At 33.8% G+C, this 16,023-nt stretch overlaps 1 protein-coding gene across 1 annotated transcript in view; it reads right to left on the bottom strand.

The window, feature by feature from the left end:
* Positions 1-6,056: 6,056 nt before the first annotated feature.
* The window catches only part of LOC142323449 (uncharacterized), a 99,872-nt gene continuing 89,905 nt past the window's right edge, over positions 6,057-16,023 (bottom strand). Inside the window, exon 2 of the mRNA XM_075363083.1 lies at positions 6,057-8,722. Coding sequence (XP_075219198.1) covers positions 7,030-8,697 — 1,668 coding nt within the window. The 5' untranslated portion in view covers positions 8,698-8,722 and the 3' untranslated portion in view covers positions 6,057-7,029. The remainder of the gene's footprint in view (positions 8,723-16,023) is intronic.

Here is a 16,023-nt window from a genome sequence, read left to right on the forward strand (position 1 = left end):
TAATCCACTTTTTTTTTGACACAGAGAATCAAATACTTATAATTTTTTTATTATGTTACTATGTAACTTAAATTGAGCTAATTTTCTCAGATCATTAATAAGCTTAGAATTTTTTATATATAATTTTCTTACACCTCATCATTGTCGAGTCATACCATAAAATATCATGTTGTCATACCAGGTTGCCTCACACACTGTATATGTTGTGTTCAGGATTTTCATCAATTAATTTACAAATTTTGTATTTTGGAACTCTTTTTTATCTTTTATTAATGCGTTTAATTTTCAACAAATAAAAACTGGATATACAAGACTGGAAAAATGAACACTATAAGACGACACTTATCATTATAAGTCTGGCATCGGATACTTGTTATGGGAATAGCTAAGATTTCTCATTATCAATAATATCTTCCCTTTTAAACAGATCTTGAAAATATGTAAAATTTCTGTTATGAGCTATATAAAAATGAATAGAAAGACTACTGTTTAATTTATCTTTCTATCATGACTTTGCGCTTGCAGTTTTTCAACAGTTTACAAAGGTTTCCAAAAATCAATCACAACGTTTGTCTAATAACTTTCAATCAGTGGACCTAGGAAGACAATTTTTTTGGTTTTAATGAAGGTAAATTACTACTATTTTTTATCAGTAACAGTAAATATTACCACGGATTATTTTTTTGGATTTAATGGCAGTATGGAATTTGTGCAAGAAAAACGTCTCAGGGTTTGCAGAATTTAAAAGTCTGTTGTTACTGATCGGCATAATTTTAGATGAATGTATGATAGAGTACCTCCAATATATCTCTTGACAAGTACATTTCAAGAAACGAACTGCACGAATAAGTATGAAAGCATGGAAAAGAGTAAATCTATTTAAACGCAAAGCACTATTGCACAATATCTTGATCATATTTGATAGTCTTGCATTAGAAGCCTAGTGACATCAATTAATTGCCCACAGCATTTTGAAGCTCAGTATTCCTAAATTTACAGTACGCGCGCAATGTTATAAGTAAAAGGTTACGATTAAATTTATACAGATCACAAGACAAGATTCGGAATCAAACCAAATAATCTGCAAAATGAGTACTTTTTAAGGTTTGTACTAGGTGAGGCAGAAGATAGAAATTTTTTAAAATATGCTACTTTCAGAGGTAAGGAATATCTTTTCGTCAGTAACCGCATGAATCAATGTAACCCGAATTAAAGGGTGAAAGTGATTAAATGAGGTTAAACTGTACAAGATTCTCCACAAAAGTGAGTTTAATTTGTACGCTAATTTGTATCGGTTTCAGAAATGTAACAGGGTTGTTTATTCTATCATAGAAAAAATCATCACTGCTGCTGACTATAAGAAACGTTTCACTGGTTTGCTTTCCTGCAAGTCGATAAAGAATACGATTAATTTGTTAACTATTAGAGCCTCCTCTATGAATCATGAGACCTTGCCGTTGGTGAGGGAGCTTGAGTGCTCAGGGATACAGAGTAGCTGGACCGAAGGTGCAACCATATCAGAGAGGTATCTGTTGAGAGCCAGACTAAGGAATAATTCCTGAAAGAGGGCAGCAGCTCTTTCAGTAGTTGTTAGGGGCGTGAGTCAGGACGACTTAAACGGCCGTATCAACATCACTCAGTCCTCTGAGTACTGCGCAGCTGAAAGCAATGGAAAACTACAGCTGCTTTTTTTCCAAGAAAATGTGGCTCTCTGCATTTTCACATAGCAATAATGGAGGCGCCTTCCTTGGTAAAATATTCCGGAGGTAAAATAGTCCCCCGTTCGGATCTCCGGGTGGGGACTACTAAGGAAGGGGTCACCAGAAAATTAAAAAATAACATTGTACGAGTCGGAGCGTGGAATGTTAGAAGCTTGAAAAAGGTTGGTAGGCTAGAAAATTTAAAAAGGGAAATGGGTAGGACAAATGTGGATATAATAGGAATTAGTGAGGTTCGGTGGGAAGAGGAAGGCGACTTTTGGTCAGGTGATTTTAGAGTAATTAACTCAGCGTCAAATAATGGACAGGCAGGAGTAGGTTTCGTGATGAACAAGAAGATAGGGAGGAGAGTGTAGTATTTCAAAACGCATAGCGATAGAATCATTGTAATAAGGATAAAATCAAAACCTAAACCGACAACGATTGTTAACGTCTATATGCCTACAAGCGCCCATGATGATGATGAGGTAGAGTGTGTATACGAAGAGATTGATGAAGCAATTAAACACGTAAAAGGAGATGAAAATTTAATAATAGTTGGAGATTGGAATGCAAGCATTGGAAAAGGCAAGGAAGGAAATATAGTGGGTGAATACGGGCTGAGCAAAAGGAATGAAAGAGGGGACCGACTTATAGAATTTTGCACGAAGTATAATTTAGTAATTGCCAACACCCAATTTAAAAATCATAATAGAAGAATATACACTTGGAAAATGCCAGGTGATACTGGAAGGTATCAGATAGATTATATCATGGTTAAGCAAAGATTTAGAAATCAACTCGTTGACTGCAAAACTTACCCTGGAGCAGACATTGATAGCGACCATAATTTGGTGATAATGAAATGTAGATTGGGGTTTAAAAACCTGAAGAAAAGGTGTCAGATGAATCGGTGGAATTTAGAGAAGCTTGAGGAAGAGGAGGTAAAGAAGATTTTTGAGGAGGACATCGCAAGAGGTCTGAGTAAAAAAGATAAGGTAGAAAATGTAGAAGAAGAATGGGAGAATGTTAAAAAGGAAATTCTTAAATCAGCAGAAGCAAACTTAGGCGGAATAAAGAGAACCGGTAGAAAACCTTGGGTTTCAGACGCTATATTGCAGCTGATGGATGAACGTAGAAAATATAAGAATGCTAGTGATGAAGAAGGTAAAAGGAACTATCGGAAATTAAGAAATGCTATAAACAGGAAGTGCAAACTGGTGAAAGAAGAGTGGATTAAAGAAAAGTGTTCAGAAGTGGAAAGAGAAATGAACATTGGTGAAATAGACGGAGCGTACAGGAAAGTTAAGGAAAATTTTGGGGTACATAAATTAAAATCTAATAATGTGTTAAACAAAGATGGTACACCAATATATAATACGAAAGGTAAAGTCGATAGATGGGTGGAATATATTGAAGAGTTATACAGAGGAAATGAATTAGAAAATGGTGTTATAGAGGAAGAAGAGGAAGTTGAGGAGGATGAAATGGGAGAAACAATACTGAGATCTGAATTTAAGAGAGCATTAAAAGATTTAAGTGGCAGAAAGGCTCCTGGAATAGACGGAATACCTGTAGAATTACTGCGCAGTGCAGGTGAGGAAGCGATTGATAGATTATACAAACTGGTGTGTAATATTTATGAAAATGGGGAATTTCCATCAGACTTCAAAAAAAGTGTTATAGTTATGATACCAAAGAAAGCAGGGGCAGATAAATGTGAAGAATACAGAACAATTAGTTTAACTAGTCATGCATCAAAAATCTTAACTAGAATTTTATACAGAAGAATTGAGAGGAGAGTGGAAGAAGTGTTAGGAGAAGACCAATTTGGTTTCAGGAAAAAGATAGGGACAAGGGAAGCAATTTTAGGCCTCAGATTAATAGTAGAAGGAAGATTAAAGAAAAACAAACCAACATACTTGGCGTTTATAGACCTAGAAAAGGCTTTCGATAACGTAGACTGGAATAAAATGTTCAGCATTTTAAAAAAATTAGGGTTCAAATACAGAGATAGAAGAACAATTGCTAACATGTACAGGAACCAAACAAACAATAACAATTGAAGAACATAAGAAAGAAGCCCTAATAAGAAAGGGAGTCCGACAAGGATGTTCCCTATCTCCGTTACTTTTTAATCTTTACATGGAACTAGCAGTTAATGATGTTAAAGAACAATTTAGATTCGGAGTAACAGTACAAGGTGAAAAGATAAAGATGCTACGATTTGCTGATGATATAGTAATTCTAGTCGAGAGTAAAAAGGATTTAGAAGAAACAATGAACGGCATAGATGAAGTCCTACGCAAGAACTATTGCATGAAAATAAACAAGAACAAAACAAAAGTAATGAAATGTAGTAGAAATAACAAAGATGGACCACTGAATGTGAAAATAGGAGGAGAAAAGATTATGGAGGTAGAAGAATTTTGTTATTTGGGAAGTAAAATTACTAAAGATGGACAAAGCAGGAGCGATATAAAATGCCGAATAGCACAAGCTAAACGAGCCTTCAGTAAGAAATATAATTTGTTTACATCAAAAATTAATTTAAATGTCAGGAAAAGATTTTTGAAAGTGTATGTTTGGAGTGTCGCTTTATATGGAAGTGAAACTTGGACAATCGGAGTATCTGAGAAGAAAAGATTAGAAGCTTTTGAAATGCGGTGCTATAGGAGAATGTTAAAAATCAGATGGGTGGATAAAGTGACAAATGAAGAGGTATTGCAGCAAATAGATGAAGAAAGAAACATTTGGAAAAATATAGTTAAAAGAAGAGACAGACTTATAGGCCACATACTAAGGCATCCTGGAATAGTCGCTTTAATATTGGAAGGACAGGTAGAAGGGAAAAATTGTGTAGGCAGGCCACGTTTGGAGTATGTAAAACAAATTGTTGGGGATGTAGGATGTAGAGGGTATACTGAAATGAAACGACTAGCACTAGATAGGGAATCTTGGAGAGCTGCATCAAACCAGTCAAATGACTGAAGACAAAAAAAAAAACTATTAGAGTGATTCCACACAACATGTTGGAAATGTGGTTCTTCCTACTCTGTGATTTGGTAGAGGAGGGCCTATTTCATGGCCACATCACACTCCATCGGGTTTTTTTATGGGGAAGGAAGATTATAAAAAAAAAACAAAAAAACATATAGTTTATTCAGTGAAAGTTCATGATTTAGATCAGTTGAAAGAAAAGCAGAAGCTGCTGCTACAATCATGCCAGAAATGAACCGACAAATGTGGATGGACAGAATATTATTGATGTCTGCCATGTTATAAGCAGTACCCATAAATAAACTTATTAGCATAAATAACAATAAAGTACATTTTCTGAGGAATTGTTTAAAAAATAAATTTCCCAGTTCAATTTTAAAAAAGTATCAAAGCATCGAACGCTATGTGTAATTTCTCCTGGCACTTATTCTTCATATTAATTAGTATTTTAATAATACAATTAAAAATAGGTTTTTAAAGATGTCCTTTCTAAAAAAAAACTGTCTCTTAAAACTTTTATAGTAAAAAAAAAAAAAAACAGTTGATACATCTTATTTACCGATCGGATTAATTTAAAATCATCAAGAAATTATTCAAATTTTCATTTTCTAACGACATATGCGAATCAAAATCAAAAGGATTAGAATTTTAAAAAAAGGGCAAACATTAAAAAAAAATTAATCACTCTGCTAAACTATTAGATCGGTCTACATTTCTATGGAAATGCGGTCGATTCCAGAGCCTTCAGCAATTATTAAGGGTTAAATACATTTTCCACAATGATATGACCGGCCGACAGGAAATTTGGGAGAATTCCTAATGGACTAATGATTATAATAGAAAACGAGCCAACAAACCGATTTCTCGGCCGGCACCCTTTTGCACGCTATTTTCAGAGATAGTCAACATTCCATAAACATATTGTGTCATCTTAATTTATGATTAACTCACCGTCTAACATGCTTTTGCAACGGAAAATGTGACAGAAGTGTTTTGTACAGTTAGAAAAATTCTAAGGCCGACTGAAATTCAAACTCAGAATTTTCTGGATGATACCGTTTCACGGCAGAAGTCGGCTGAGCGGTAACGCCTCCACTGCATTTATGAATCTTTGTAGTAATTTGCATCTCATTATTTGACGAAAAGTTTAATACCGATCTGTTTGATATTCATAATTTAGAAATAAAGCAATTATCAGTCAGTTGATTCGAGTTGCTGTATCTAATGTAATAAAAATATCACGATCGGGTCGAATAATTTAGAAAAAAATGTCAAGAGGCATTACATTTGGTCATCCTTAATATTATGTCAAAAGGATTTTACAACAATGAAAGATAAAAATAAGATATCCATAAAATATAAATTTTAAAACTTTTTTTATTTCACAATTTACAAAGGTCGATATAATTTTTATATCGGTTAAATATTTTAATATTTCTTTAATTATTAAATATTATTTTGAGCTCTGCATCATGTATACGGATAATAGACGTGCAGTAGTGAATAAAATATTTTGTAAAATACAACTTAAAGTCACATAAATTAAAATGGCATCGTAAATCACATCCTATTTTAACGTAAACTTCACTCACTAAAATCTGAAAAAAATCAAGTGGTTCTGTAACTTTTCTAAGGTAATTATACTACACGCTATTAATAACAGAAAATTCAAAATGAAACGACGCAAAAATATCCGAGTCAATAAAAGATGGCTTTTTTATGAATACCGGAAAATGTATAAGAACTTTGTAAATTTATTTTTCATAATATAAAATAATGTACCACAGAATAACACAAAATAAATGCGTTTCGGGCCATTTCTGACCGATCCAGATTTTCTATTACCATGATCGAGCCCGAATTAAAAGAGTTCCACCACAGTAAATAGATGCATTATACAAATTAATACTTCAAATATTACCAAAATAACATTTACTTGCATCCGATATAATTATTTAAAAGTTACATACAAAATGCTAAATATAAATTCTAAATACGGTAAACATTAATACTGAACAACTTATATTCGAATGAGCATAACACTTTTTAAATACACATTCTCTTTCGAACGCATAAAGTGCAACATAATGTCTATATGATTGTTCTAACACAAAAAGCTTAACACTACATACGATAGTCAATTAACAAATTAGCTAAATGAATATCACATCGGTTCGATATAATCGCACAAATTTTTAAGTAATTCATATTATGAAATGTTTTTAAACGGACTCGCTTATTTTTAAGCATAAGTCTACAATACTGTAACGATTTGCTGCGTTGCCGACACAAAATTTAATTTATATCGATCGGGCGATCGCGTTAAAATGAATCATGTGATATCCCCGTGCGAACCGAAGAAACCGAGTGTCCTAAGCGTTTCAGAAACCCGAGAAATGAGCACATCCTTGAACTTCCAAATCGTTTTATCTACTACACTGTTCTGTCTGTATTCTATGCACGTTTTCTTCAGCGTTCTTACGCAGTCTGCTCTATAATGTTGCAGCTGAGCATCGGTCGTTTCGATAGCGTACGACGTACAACCGGAACTTAGGCAAGCGAGAGGAAAATGATTGTGAAGAGTCAAAGCTCTTTCCGGATTATGAAAACATTTAACGTACTGATTCGGTTTCGTAAAGTTTTTGCTTCTGTATACGTGCTGTAACATATGCATATATTTGGGTATGTCTTTAAACCAACCGTGATCGTGTAGAAGATCGTCCAGAAAATATACGTTTCTAACGTTATACGAAGCCCTCGTTTCGTTTTTTAATTTCAGCGCTTTTACCAGTACGGAGTCCATCAGCTCTTTCCACGACATAAATTTTAACGGCATTATCACTTCGTCTATATCGAGTAAAGCGATATAGGAATACGTATACAAATTTTTGTACAGACAATCATTATACGGAATGAGCTCGTTCTGCCGCTTATGATTTACCTTTTTAACGAGATAAAGATGTTGAAAACCCGGCATATTCGGCTGTCCTCCGGGTAGAGTCAACGGAGTGACTTCGACTCGACCTCTTTGTGTATAATGCTTTAAAACTTTACTTATATTCGGATGTACCTGGAGTTCGTAAAAAAATACTTTATCAGCACCTAAAATACCCAGAAGTTCGATCCATTCGACGAGTCGCACCGAGAGGTCGTCGTGAAGAAAATCAAGACCTTTAACGCAGACAGCAAAATCTTTCTTTTTTGCGGGTTTATTATATATAACACGAATGTTATTGCTAGCTATGTCACAGACCTTTTCGACGAGGGATACAGATGCGGGTATTCGTTTGTGGTAAGGTTGAGGAATCTGACAAGCGATAAGATAAGGTTGATATATACCTTGTTTATAATTACCCCATTTCTTATACCATATGTACTTATATTCCATCACCTTTACAAATACAGGCTCTTTATGATTTTCAAACCAAAACTGACAGTACGTTTTAATAGTCGGTTCGATTCTGTTTATCATGCCCAGTATTCTAACCGCAGGTCCTATTTTACTTAGTTTTCTGATATCGTAATACGCACCGTATAAATGAAACGTACCGTTAGAAGTGTGTAAACTCTGCCAATAGACGTTATTAAATTCTAATTCAAATATACTCGGGTATTTGGCACAACTTTCATTCTTATAAAACATATTCTTATTTTTATGTTTATTCCAGTAAGCGATAGGAAGACTTGGAAGTCGTTGTTGAATTTCTTCGACGAGCATCGGTTCAGAGCGGCTAGGAGTTTTGTCGATATATGGTTCCAGTGAAAGAAGATTCTCTAAAGTCGTAGAAGTGGTTGTAGAGCCGATCGCCTCTCCTCGAGACGTTCTGGAATCTGACAGCTTTTGCAACAGTAGTCTATTGATATTGCTACTATGATGTTCGTTTGGACCGGCGGTCGGATAGTTTTTAAGGTGAAGGACAAATACCACCAGAACACCCCACAAGAAGATGAGACCGACAACTCTCTTTACTAATCTCGAACCCGCAGATGCTCTCCCCATCCTCGACCGCACACCTCAATCCTTCCTGAAAAAAAAAAAAAAAAATCATTCGAGGAAATAACTCCCATGAAAAAGAAGCGGTGGGAAATATAGTTACTGGGAACGAAAAGATTTAACGATGGAAAATATATTCTCTACTGAAAGAGTTTGGTCTATAGACTGAACTAGCTGAGTTTTTTATGCTACCGAAGTTTAGGAAACACAAATTACACGTAATGTGCGGTAACGAAGAAGTATTGTATATTTATTCAGATATAAAGTTATTTTCCGAAACATAATTTTGTTTCATCACCACTTTTTACACGACTGCCCAAAAAGGAGTGTAATGTATTTGGGGTGTATGTATGTACGACTGTTCCACCACAGCAGCTCAACGACTGAACTGACTTAGATTATGACCCTGCGTTGGAATCCTTACGTTATCGGAAGTGTCATAGACTATATAAATATGTGTATATGTATGTTTACTTGTAACTAAAAAATCATATATACGATTCAAAATCGATAATCGATAGTATTTCCGGTATCGATTTATTTGTATCGAAAATAGTTATGTTTTAAGATCTACTACGATATTGAATGAATGAATTACGGAAGTGAATTTTATTAATTTATTTTATAATTATTATTACTGTTGTTATTTATTGTTTATAAACATTAAGAAAAAATCATAAGGATTTATGACAGGCAGTATGTTCGATCATGTTAAGTGTGATCGATGCAAATATTATATACAGAATTTAGTAAATTAATAGATTAGTTTGTGAAATAATGGCTTTATCGAGGAGACAGAAAAAAGCTCGCCGTATGAGAATAGTAGGAAATAATAAAAACAATAAAAAAACACGACAGCCAAAAAAAATAAATAAATAAACAGAACTAAAAAAAGTAAAATAAATCGAACTAAAAAAAAAGAAAACAAGGTATGGAAAAAACTAAACATCATTATGCAGTATTTAATTAAATAAAATAATGGGTGACCAATTAACTTTCAGACAGTTTTAATTTGTTTAAATATATTTTTCATGTTGTAGAAATAGCAGGCACTTAAGGCTGTCTAATGATTCAAGTTTTCACCTGGTGTTTCATCGACAAGAAAATTTTGTCCTTCGACGAAAATGTTTAAATGCAGTTGAGGAGATCTTTAATATAGGATAATTACTATTCAAAGCTCTTTAATATAGGGCAATTACTATTCAGGGCCCTCCGACTGCATTTAAAAATTTTCGTTGAAGGACAAAATTTTCTTATTCATGCAAGACCTGGTGAGAACTTAAATCATTAGCCAACCTTAAATGCCTGCTATTTCTACAACATGAAAAATATATTAAAACGTATTAAAACTGTCTGAAAGTTGATTGGTCACCCATTTATTTAATTAATTAAATAATACATAACGATGTTTAGTTCTTTATTTTCATACCTTGTTTCTTTTTTTTTAGTTCAATTTATTGTCGTTTTTTTAGGTCTATTTTTTATTTTTTTTTTAGCAGTCGTGTTTTTTTAGTTTTTATAATTTTTATTATTTCACTTAAGATTAGATTAGGTTATGCGCTGCGAATTACGATCTAGACAGGATATCCGGATTTAGATTAACATTGTAAATCTTTACTTGGAAAAAAAATCTGTATGTAAAATTATTTTTTTTATGGAAAGGGGTAGAAAGCGACGAATAAAGCATTTTTCGACCATTTTTCTGTCTATTAATCATAATTGAAAATTATTCTAATGAATTCACGATGCCGACCACTCAAATATATATTGAGACCTTAAACGATCTAACTGTACGAACGTTAAATTTATTCCATAAAGTTTATAAAACTTGATAAGCTACGGCAAAATGCAGCGAACCGATAAGATTTTATAAAACTATTATTCAGGTTTTTGACACGTATTCGATTACTACGCCTTCCAGGAAAATCTGGAAGTCGTGATTAAGACAATTGATATCTGGATTTGAAGACAGTAAATCTAAATTCAGGTAAAAGTGACTAACCCGAATCTTTTTTTTTTTTTTTACTGCAATATAAGATTAACAAATATTTTCATTAAATTATTCGATTATTAGTATAAAGTAATGCATATATAACTATAGAAAATTAAATTAACCTCTTCTTTCTTTCCGGTAAATTAATCTGCGATTAAATATTTCGTGTACGTGCAAGCGGTGTACAATAAGTCCTGTGTGTTGGCACATCACCCCTTTAAAGCGTTTAATGTAGCAGTTGTTTAAAACATTTTTATTTCAAAAACAATTCTTTACAAAAGCAATAGACAATATATTTTTATAATTCTTTTTTTGGAGATTTAAAATCGTGTTAGATTAACAACTATTATAAGAAAGGGTATTTATGTTTAATTTTTCATAATTTTTGAGAAAGAATTTCAATATCGAAATAAAATCGCATAATTTAATAGGAGAATCAAATGAAATGACCCTCGATTTGTTATTAATTATTATACTTCGAGTGGATAATTTTTTAAACTCATCTTAAACAATAATTTATTCGTCGCATCGTCCGGAGAGGTTTAATTAATTTTTAGAAAACTGTAGGAATTACAACAAATTGCGCATATAAGTACCTATGTTTGCTTGTATTCAAGGTAGCGCGATTTAAAAATTCCATAACTTCTTTTATGATAACGTAAAATGATTTTACGCGTATTTAAGAACAGTCATTGTTTAAATAAAGATAGAAAAAACGTCTTGACAGTCCGTTTCTAATCGTGAGGGGGGGGGGGATCAATAAAAAACGTAGTTTCATATACAAAGTAGATTTTTTGGCATTTAACTACTCGTTATAACACCGTACAAATTCATAATTACGTACAAAAAATAAATACATATATTACGTAAAAAATAATACCGCAACTTATTTACAAATTCATAATTACGGTACATATACAGATCAGCCGGTCGGTCGTGGCAGGGGTCAGCATATCGGCTTCACATTCCGAGCCGGGTCAGGGTACAAGCTCTTCATAACGGTTCCGGGTATTATCCCCAGCAGGGATCCGACAGTTTTTTCATATCATAAAATAATAATAATAAACAGCCTCAATCGGGGGTTTGCCTATAAAATAAATAAATAATTCCTATTAAGGATAGGCAGGAACTTAGGTCTTCGAAGAGAGTACAGAAAGGAAGAATGCATGCAGTTGCTTCATGAAAGGGTGGAATACAGTACAAGCATTGTATTTATTCGTGCGTTTTTTTCGCTGTAGAGCTCAAGCTATTACAGCTGAACAGCTAATTTACCTTTTGAAAGTCTACTACGCACTTTGAAACATCGCGTAAAATCAGGATACCTTTTATCCATATGTTTTTCATCGATTAGTCGAAAGAAATAACAGTTCAAAGACAAGATTTCGGTGCACTAACGATGGAAGTTGAGTATCGTGAAGTTATCGTGAAGTAATATTTACTTCCCGGTCACTTTACCCATATATTTGCACGTCTTTCCCGTTTCACTGAATTTCGTGTATGATTTTACTCGAATACGAATTATACGCACGCTTTGAGAACGCTACTGTACCGATGAATAATCTCTGTTTAAACTTAATTATCTGTAGACCCGGTATAAAAAGGCGAGTGAAAAACGATATATTATATCACAAAAGTGTTTACTATTCATCGACTTTAAAAAGTGAATGATTTTATTTCTTTTGGCGAAAAGGATATAATTTAGGTATGGACCTTAACAATGTTTATTAAACATGCGATTAAAGGAAAAAATGACTTCCTTATAGAAACCAGCATTCAGAAAAACTTAATCAAAACTATTAAATTACAGCTAAAACCGTTTTGAATTTATTTTATCCCTTTATTTTAGTTTTTAAAATTTTTTAAAGATATTATGTAACGTTAAAATCGCATAACCGCAAAAATAGGAGGAAAAAAGAAACTATTTATGTATCATTTTTTACAATTCCTACAGGTTTTCTTGTGATAGATTGAAATTTATTGCGATAACACAGAAAATAAGAAGTAGATACAGTATACAACTCGGGACGTGAGGAGTTATAAATTTTCGAAGATGAGATTTTTTTGTCGCGAAGAGTACTTAAGAAACTATTTAAGTAATATTTTGCAAACGAGTAAAATAATAACGAAAGGTATTTCTAATTCTGAAGCGACTTAAATTAAAGAATTGTGTTCCGGCATAAAAAAAATATATATTCATTCGTATTACAAAATAAAAATTACACAACAAAATTATGAAATAATGAATACGTTATTACTGTATTTTTACTTGAATGTAAATTGAATAAAAGTCGATCGTGTCTGTAAAAAACTAAAGAAGGGAAGAAACATTCGTTTGACAAACTAGTAACACGGTTTTAAATTACAGGTAACCGGTTCTAGGTAGCTACTTTAAATAGAAGAAACCTTTCCTCGCCGTTGTATTTTAACCGCAAAAGTAGTTTTCAGCAATATAAATAAATAATTCTTATTTGCTAACCCTCAATCATTTGTTTATAAATTAAGTTATACAGGAGGCGCCACAGCTATATTTTAAAAATTATATATATATATACACTTATTTTGAATCGGCAAGCCGTACACGCAAATACTTCTGTAATTTAAGAGACGTTGCCAAGCACAGAATCATATAAATAATAATATAATTATCAGAATCACAACCTGTGAGTAAAGCTGTTACTTCCCTAAACAACAAAGATATTAGTGGAAAAAAATTCGTGTAACATAAGAAATTCATTGTTTCCTACTTCTTAAAAATTGAAAAACATTTAATTTAATATTAATTAACTCTTATCTGTAAAATTAACTATCTTGTTGGCTTCATTAGAAGCATAAAAACAAAATGGACGAAAATTAAATTCAAATAATTAAACCTAATTAAAATGTTCATCTAGTAATCGATCGGTAGCGTTCAGATATTGTAATAACTCGCTCAACGTTCGGGCGGGCAAACAGCAGATTCGTTTGTTTCTCTATTGCATCGGACGATAAAAAGATATCGTATACAAAAAAAATCCAGTCACTCGACCACCTGTGGCAAAGAATAACACCACCAGCCGTGGAAGCGATTCCTGCAGATGTGCTTGCTAGAGTATGGAATGAGATGAACGTCTCATCTCATTTGACATCATGGTTTGACGTCTGCAGGGCTGTAAACGGTGCTCAATCTGTTATATTAGAGATAAACAAAATTTTATACTTTATACTTGCATGTAATAGAACATACACTTTTAATTCTAATGTAATGAATTTACAGCAGAGTCCTTTTTTTCGGACAACCGGTACATAAGAATTGGGCGTGATATTAACTATCGCCGTTTTTCATACTTTCGAAAACAAGTCAAAATACTTTTAAAGGAAGATAAAATTTCACGGATAGAGCGGTTTTTACAACAGATTATTATAATTATTTTGATCGTTTCACGCAGGCGTAAAGTCGAGTTAAAAAGTATTGTGAACAGAGTACTTAATTTTTTCTTCCGACAAAGAATATGAAAATATTATTTTATTAATCGTACATTAATCTAAAAGAAAAAGAACGGCCTACAAATAAGACGGCATCGATTTTGTACGATAATTATTAAACGACTTATTACATTTCACTCATCGGTATAGATGAACGAGACCGAACCAGAAGGCTAGAGAAAGATTCATCCGTAGGACAATCCGGAAAATAAATTTCTGACTGTTACAGCTCCTATACTTATATGCCTGATTAATACAGATGGTTGCCAGTAGGTTTACGGCCAAACAGCTTATACGCCGATAGAATACTTATAGATATTATAAAACGTTTGAGACAGGTAATGGTTTCCATCAGGAAAACGAAGAGGCCGTTCTCCGATGGCTCTGGTACCTGAAAAATATGCATCCGGACCCCCATAAGGGAAGACACCCGCCTTGTGAGGATTCCGGTCGCCACACCACTTCCTCCATTTCTAGCCTGATGGGCTTCACCGGAGGTTAATTTAGACCCTCTAGGGCTGATAACACAACACAGTCATCAGTTTGGCCTTTGTCAGGATGCCACCGATGCAAATGCCTCGGCAGACATTTCCATCAGTGTATTTACACAACTATGTACCATTCCCTTTCGGTTTTTCAGTTAACTTGCAAACAAAAACCACAATTGATCCTCACAAGCTCTCTGGCTACTTTGGTACGTTCAGCTTTGTATCTGGGGCAAGACATATAAGACGTGGCGCAAATCATCAATGACCCTTCATTCCGGATTCAAGTCTGAATTAATCAAACCAAATCTCGCCAACCTATCTCGAAAAGCCATGTCCTTTTTTTTGTCTATTTAGCCTCCGGTAATTACCTTTCAGATAATACTTCAGAGAATGAATGAGGATGATATGTATGAGTGTAAATGAAGTGTAGTCTTGTACATTCTCAGTTTGACCATTCCTGAGATATGTGATTAATTGGAACCCAACCACCAAATAATACCGGTATCCACGATCTAGTATTCAAATCCGAGTAAAAATAACTGACTTTACTAAGACTTGAACGCTGGAACTCTCGACTTCCAAATCAGCTGATTTGGAAAGACGCGTTCAGAACTAGACCAACCCGGTGGGTTCGAAAAGCGATGTCCAGAAAGAAACTGTGTAATATGCCAATTGGAGGAAATCCACCTAATTATCTGCACACTTCTCATTTCAGGAAAACGTTCATGCGTCTAACGGCCGTCGGACGATTTACACAACCTACTATCTTCGTATGACCTCTTCCAACCACGACCACCTTTCATAACTTACAACCTCAACTGTCAAATTAATCGATTCGCGTAAGCGCGATCCCAGCGTCTTCCTCTTACATCGTAGGTTTCACTCATAACCTCTTCCTCTACCTAACTTCAATTAAACTATTGCACTCAAATCATCTCGAGTAAATTTGATTGAGTCTTTAAACACCAAAAATACTATCATCATTCCAACAAAACATCAGATCAACAAACAATTGTTGATCGTAACGACAAATTTTTCCTGCAATTCAATTTACTAAAAGTCCTCTTGATTTACTTAAAAATCAAGAAACAGTTTAATGAAAATATACCCTATTTCTCTCTCCTCTGATCAGTTTTCGGGAGCAAAGTCAATGCCTACTACACCCTCCCACACTGCAGCTCCATCACAAAGTTCTCCACACATTCATTCTCATTCTATCAACGAATATTTCAGCTTACCGGGGCTCGATGTCAAAACGCATATCCTGGCAAAGTAAGCACCCAGGCAGGCCCCTATCCGGGTTGCTATTTATCTATATATTTATAATAGCCTCAGACCCTCTCAGTTATTCTCCGCAGGATTAAGAATCTACGGAAGCCAGCAACTATG

This window comes from Lycorma delicatula, chromosome 4 (genome assembly GCF_047948215.1).
Source record: "Lycorma delicatula isolate Av1 chromosome 4, ASM4794821v1, whole genome shotgun sequence".
Taxonomy (NCBI): domain Eukaryota; kingdom Metazoa; phylum Arthropoda; class Insecta; order Hemiptera; family Fulgoridae; genus Lycorma; species Lycorma delicatula.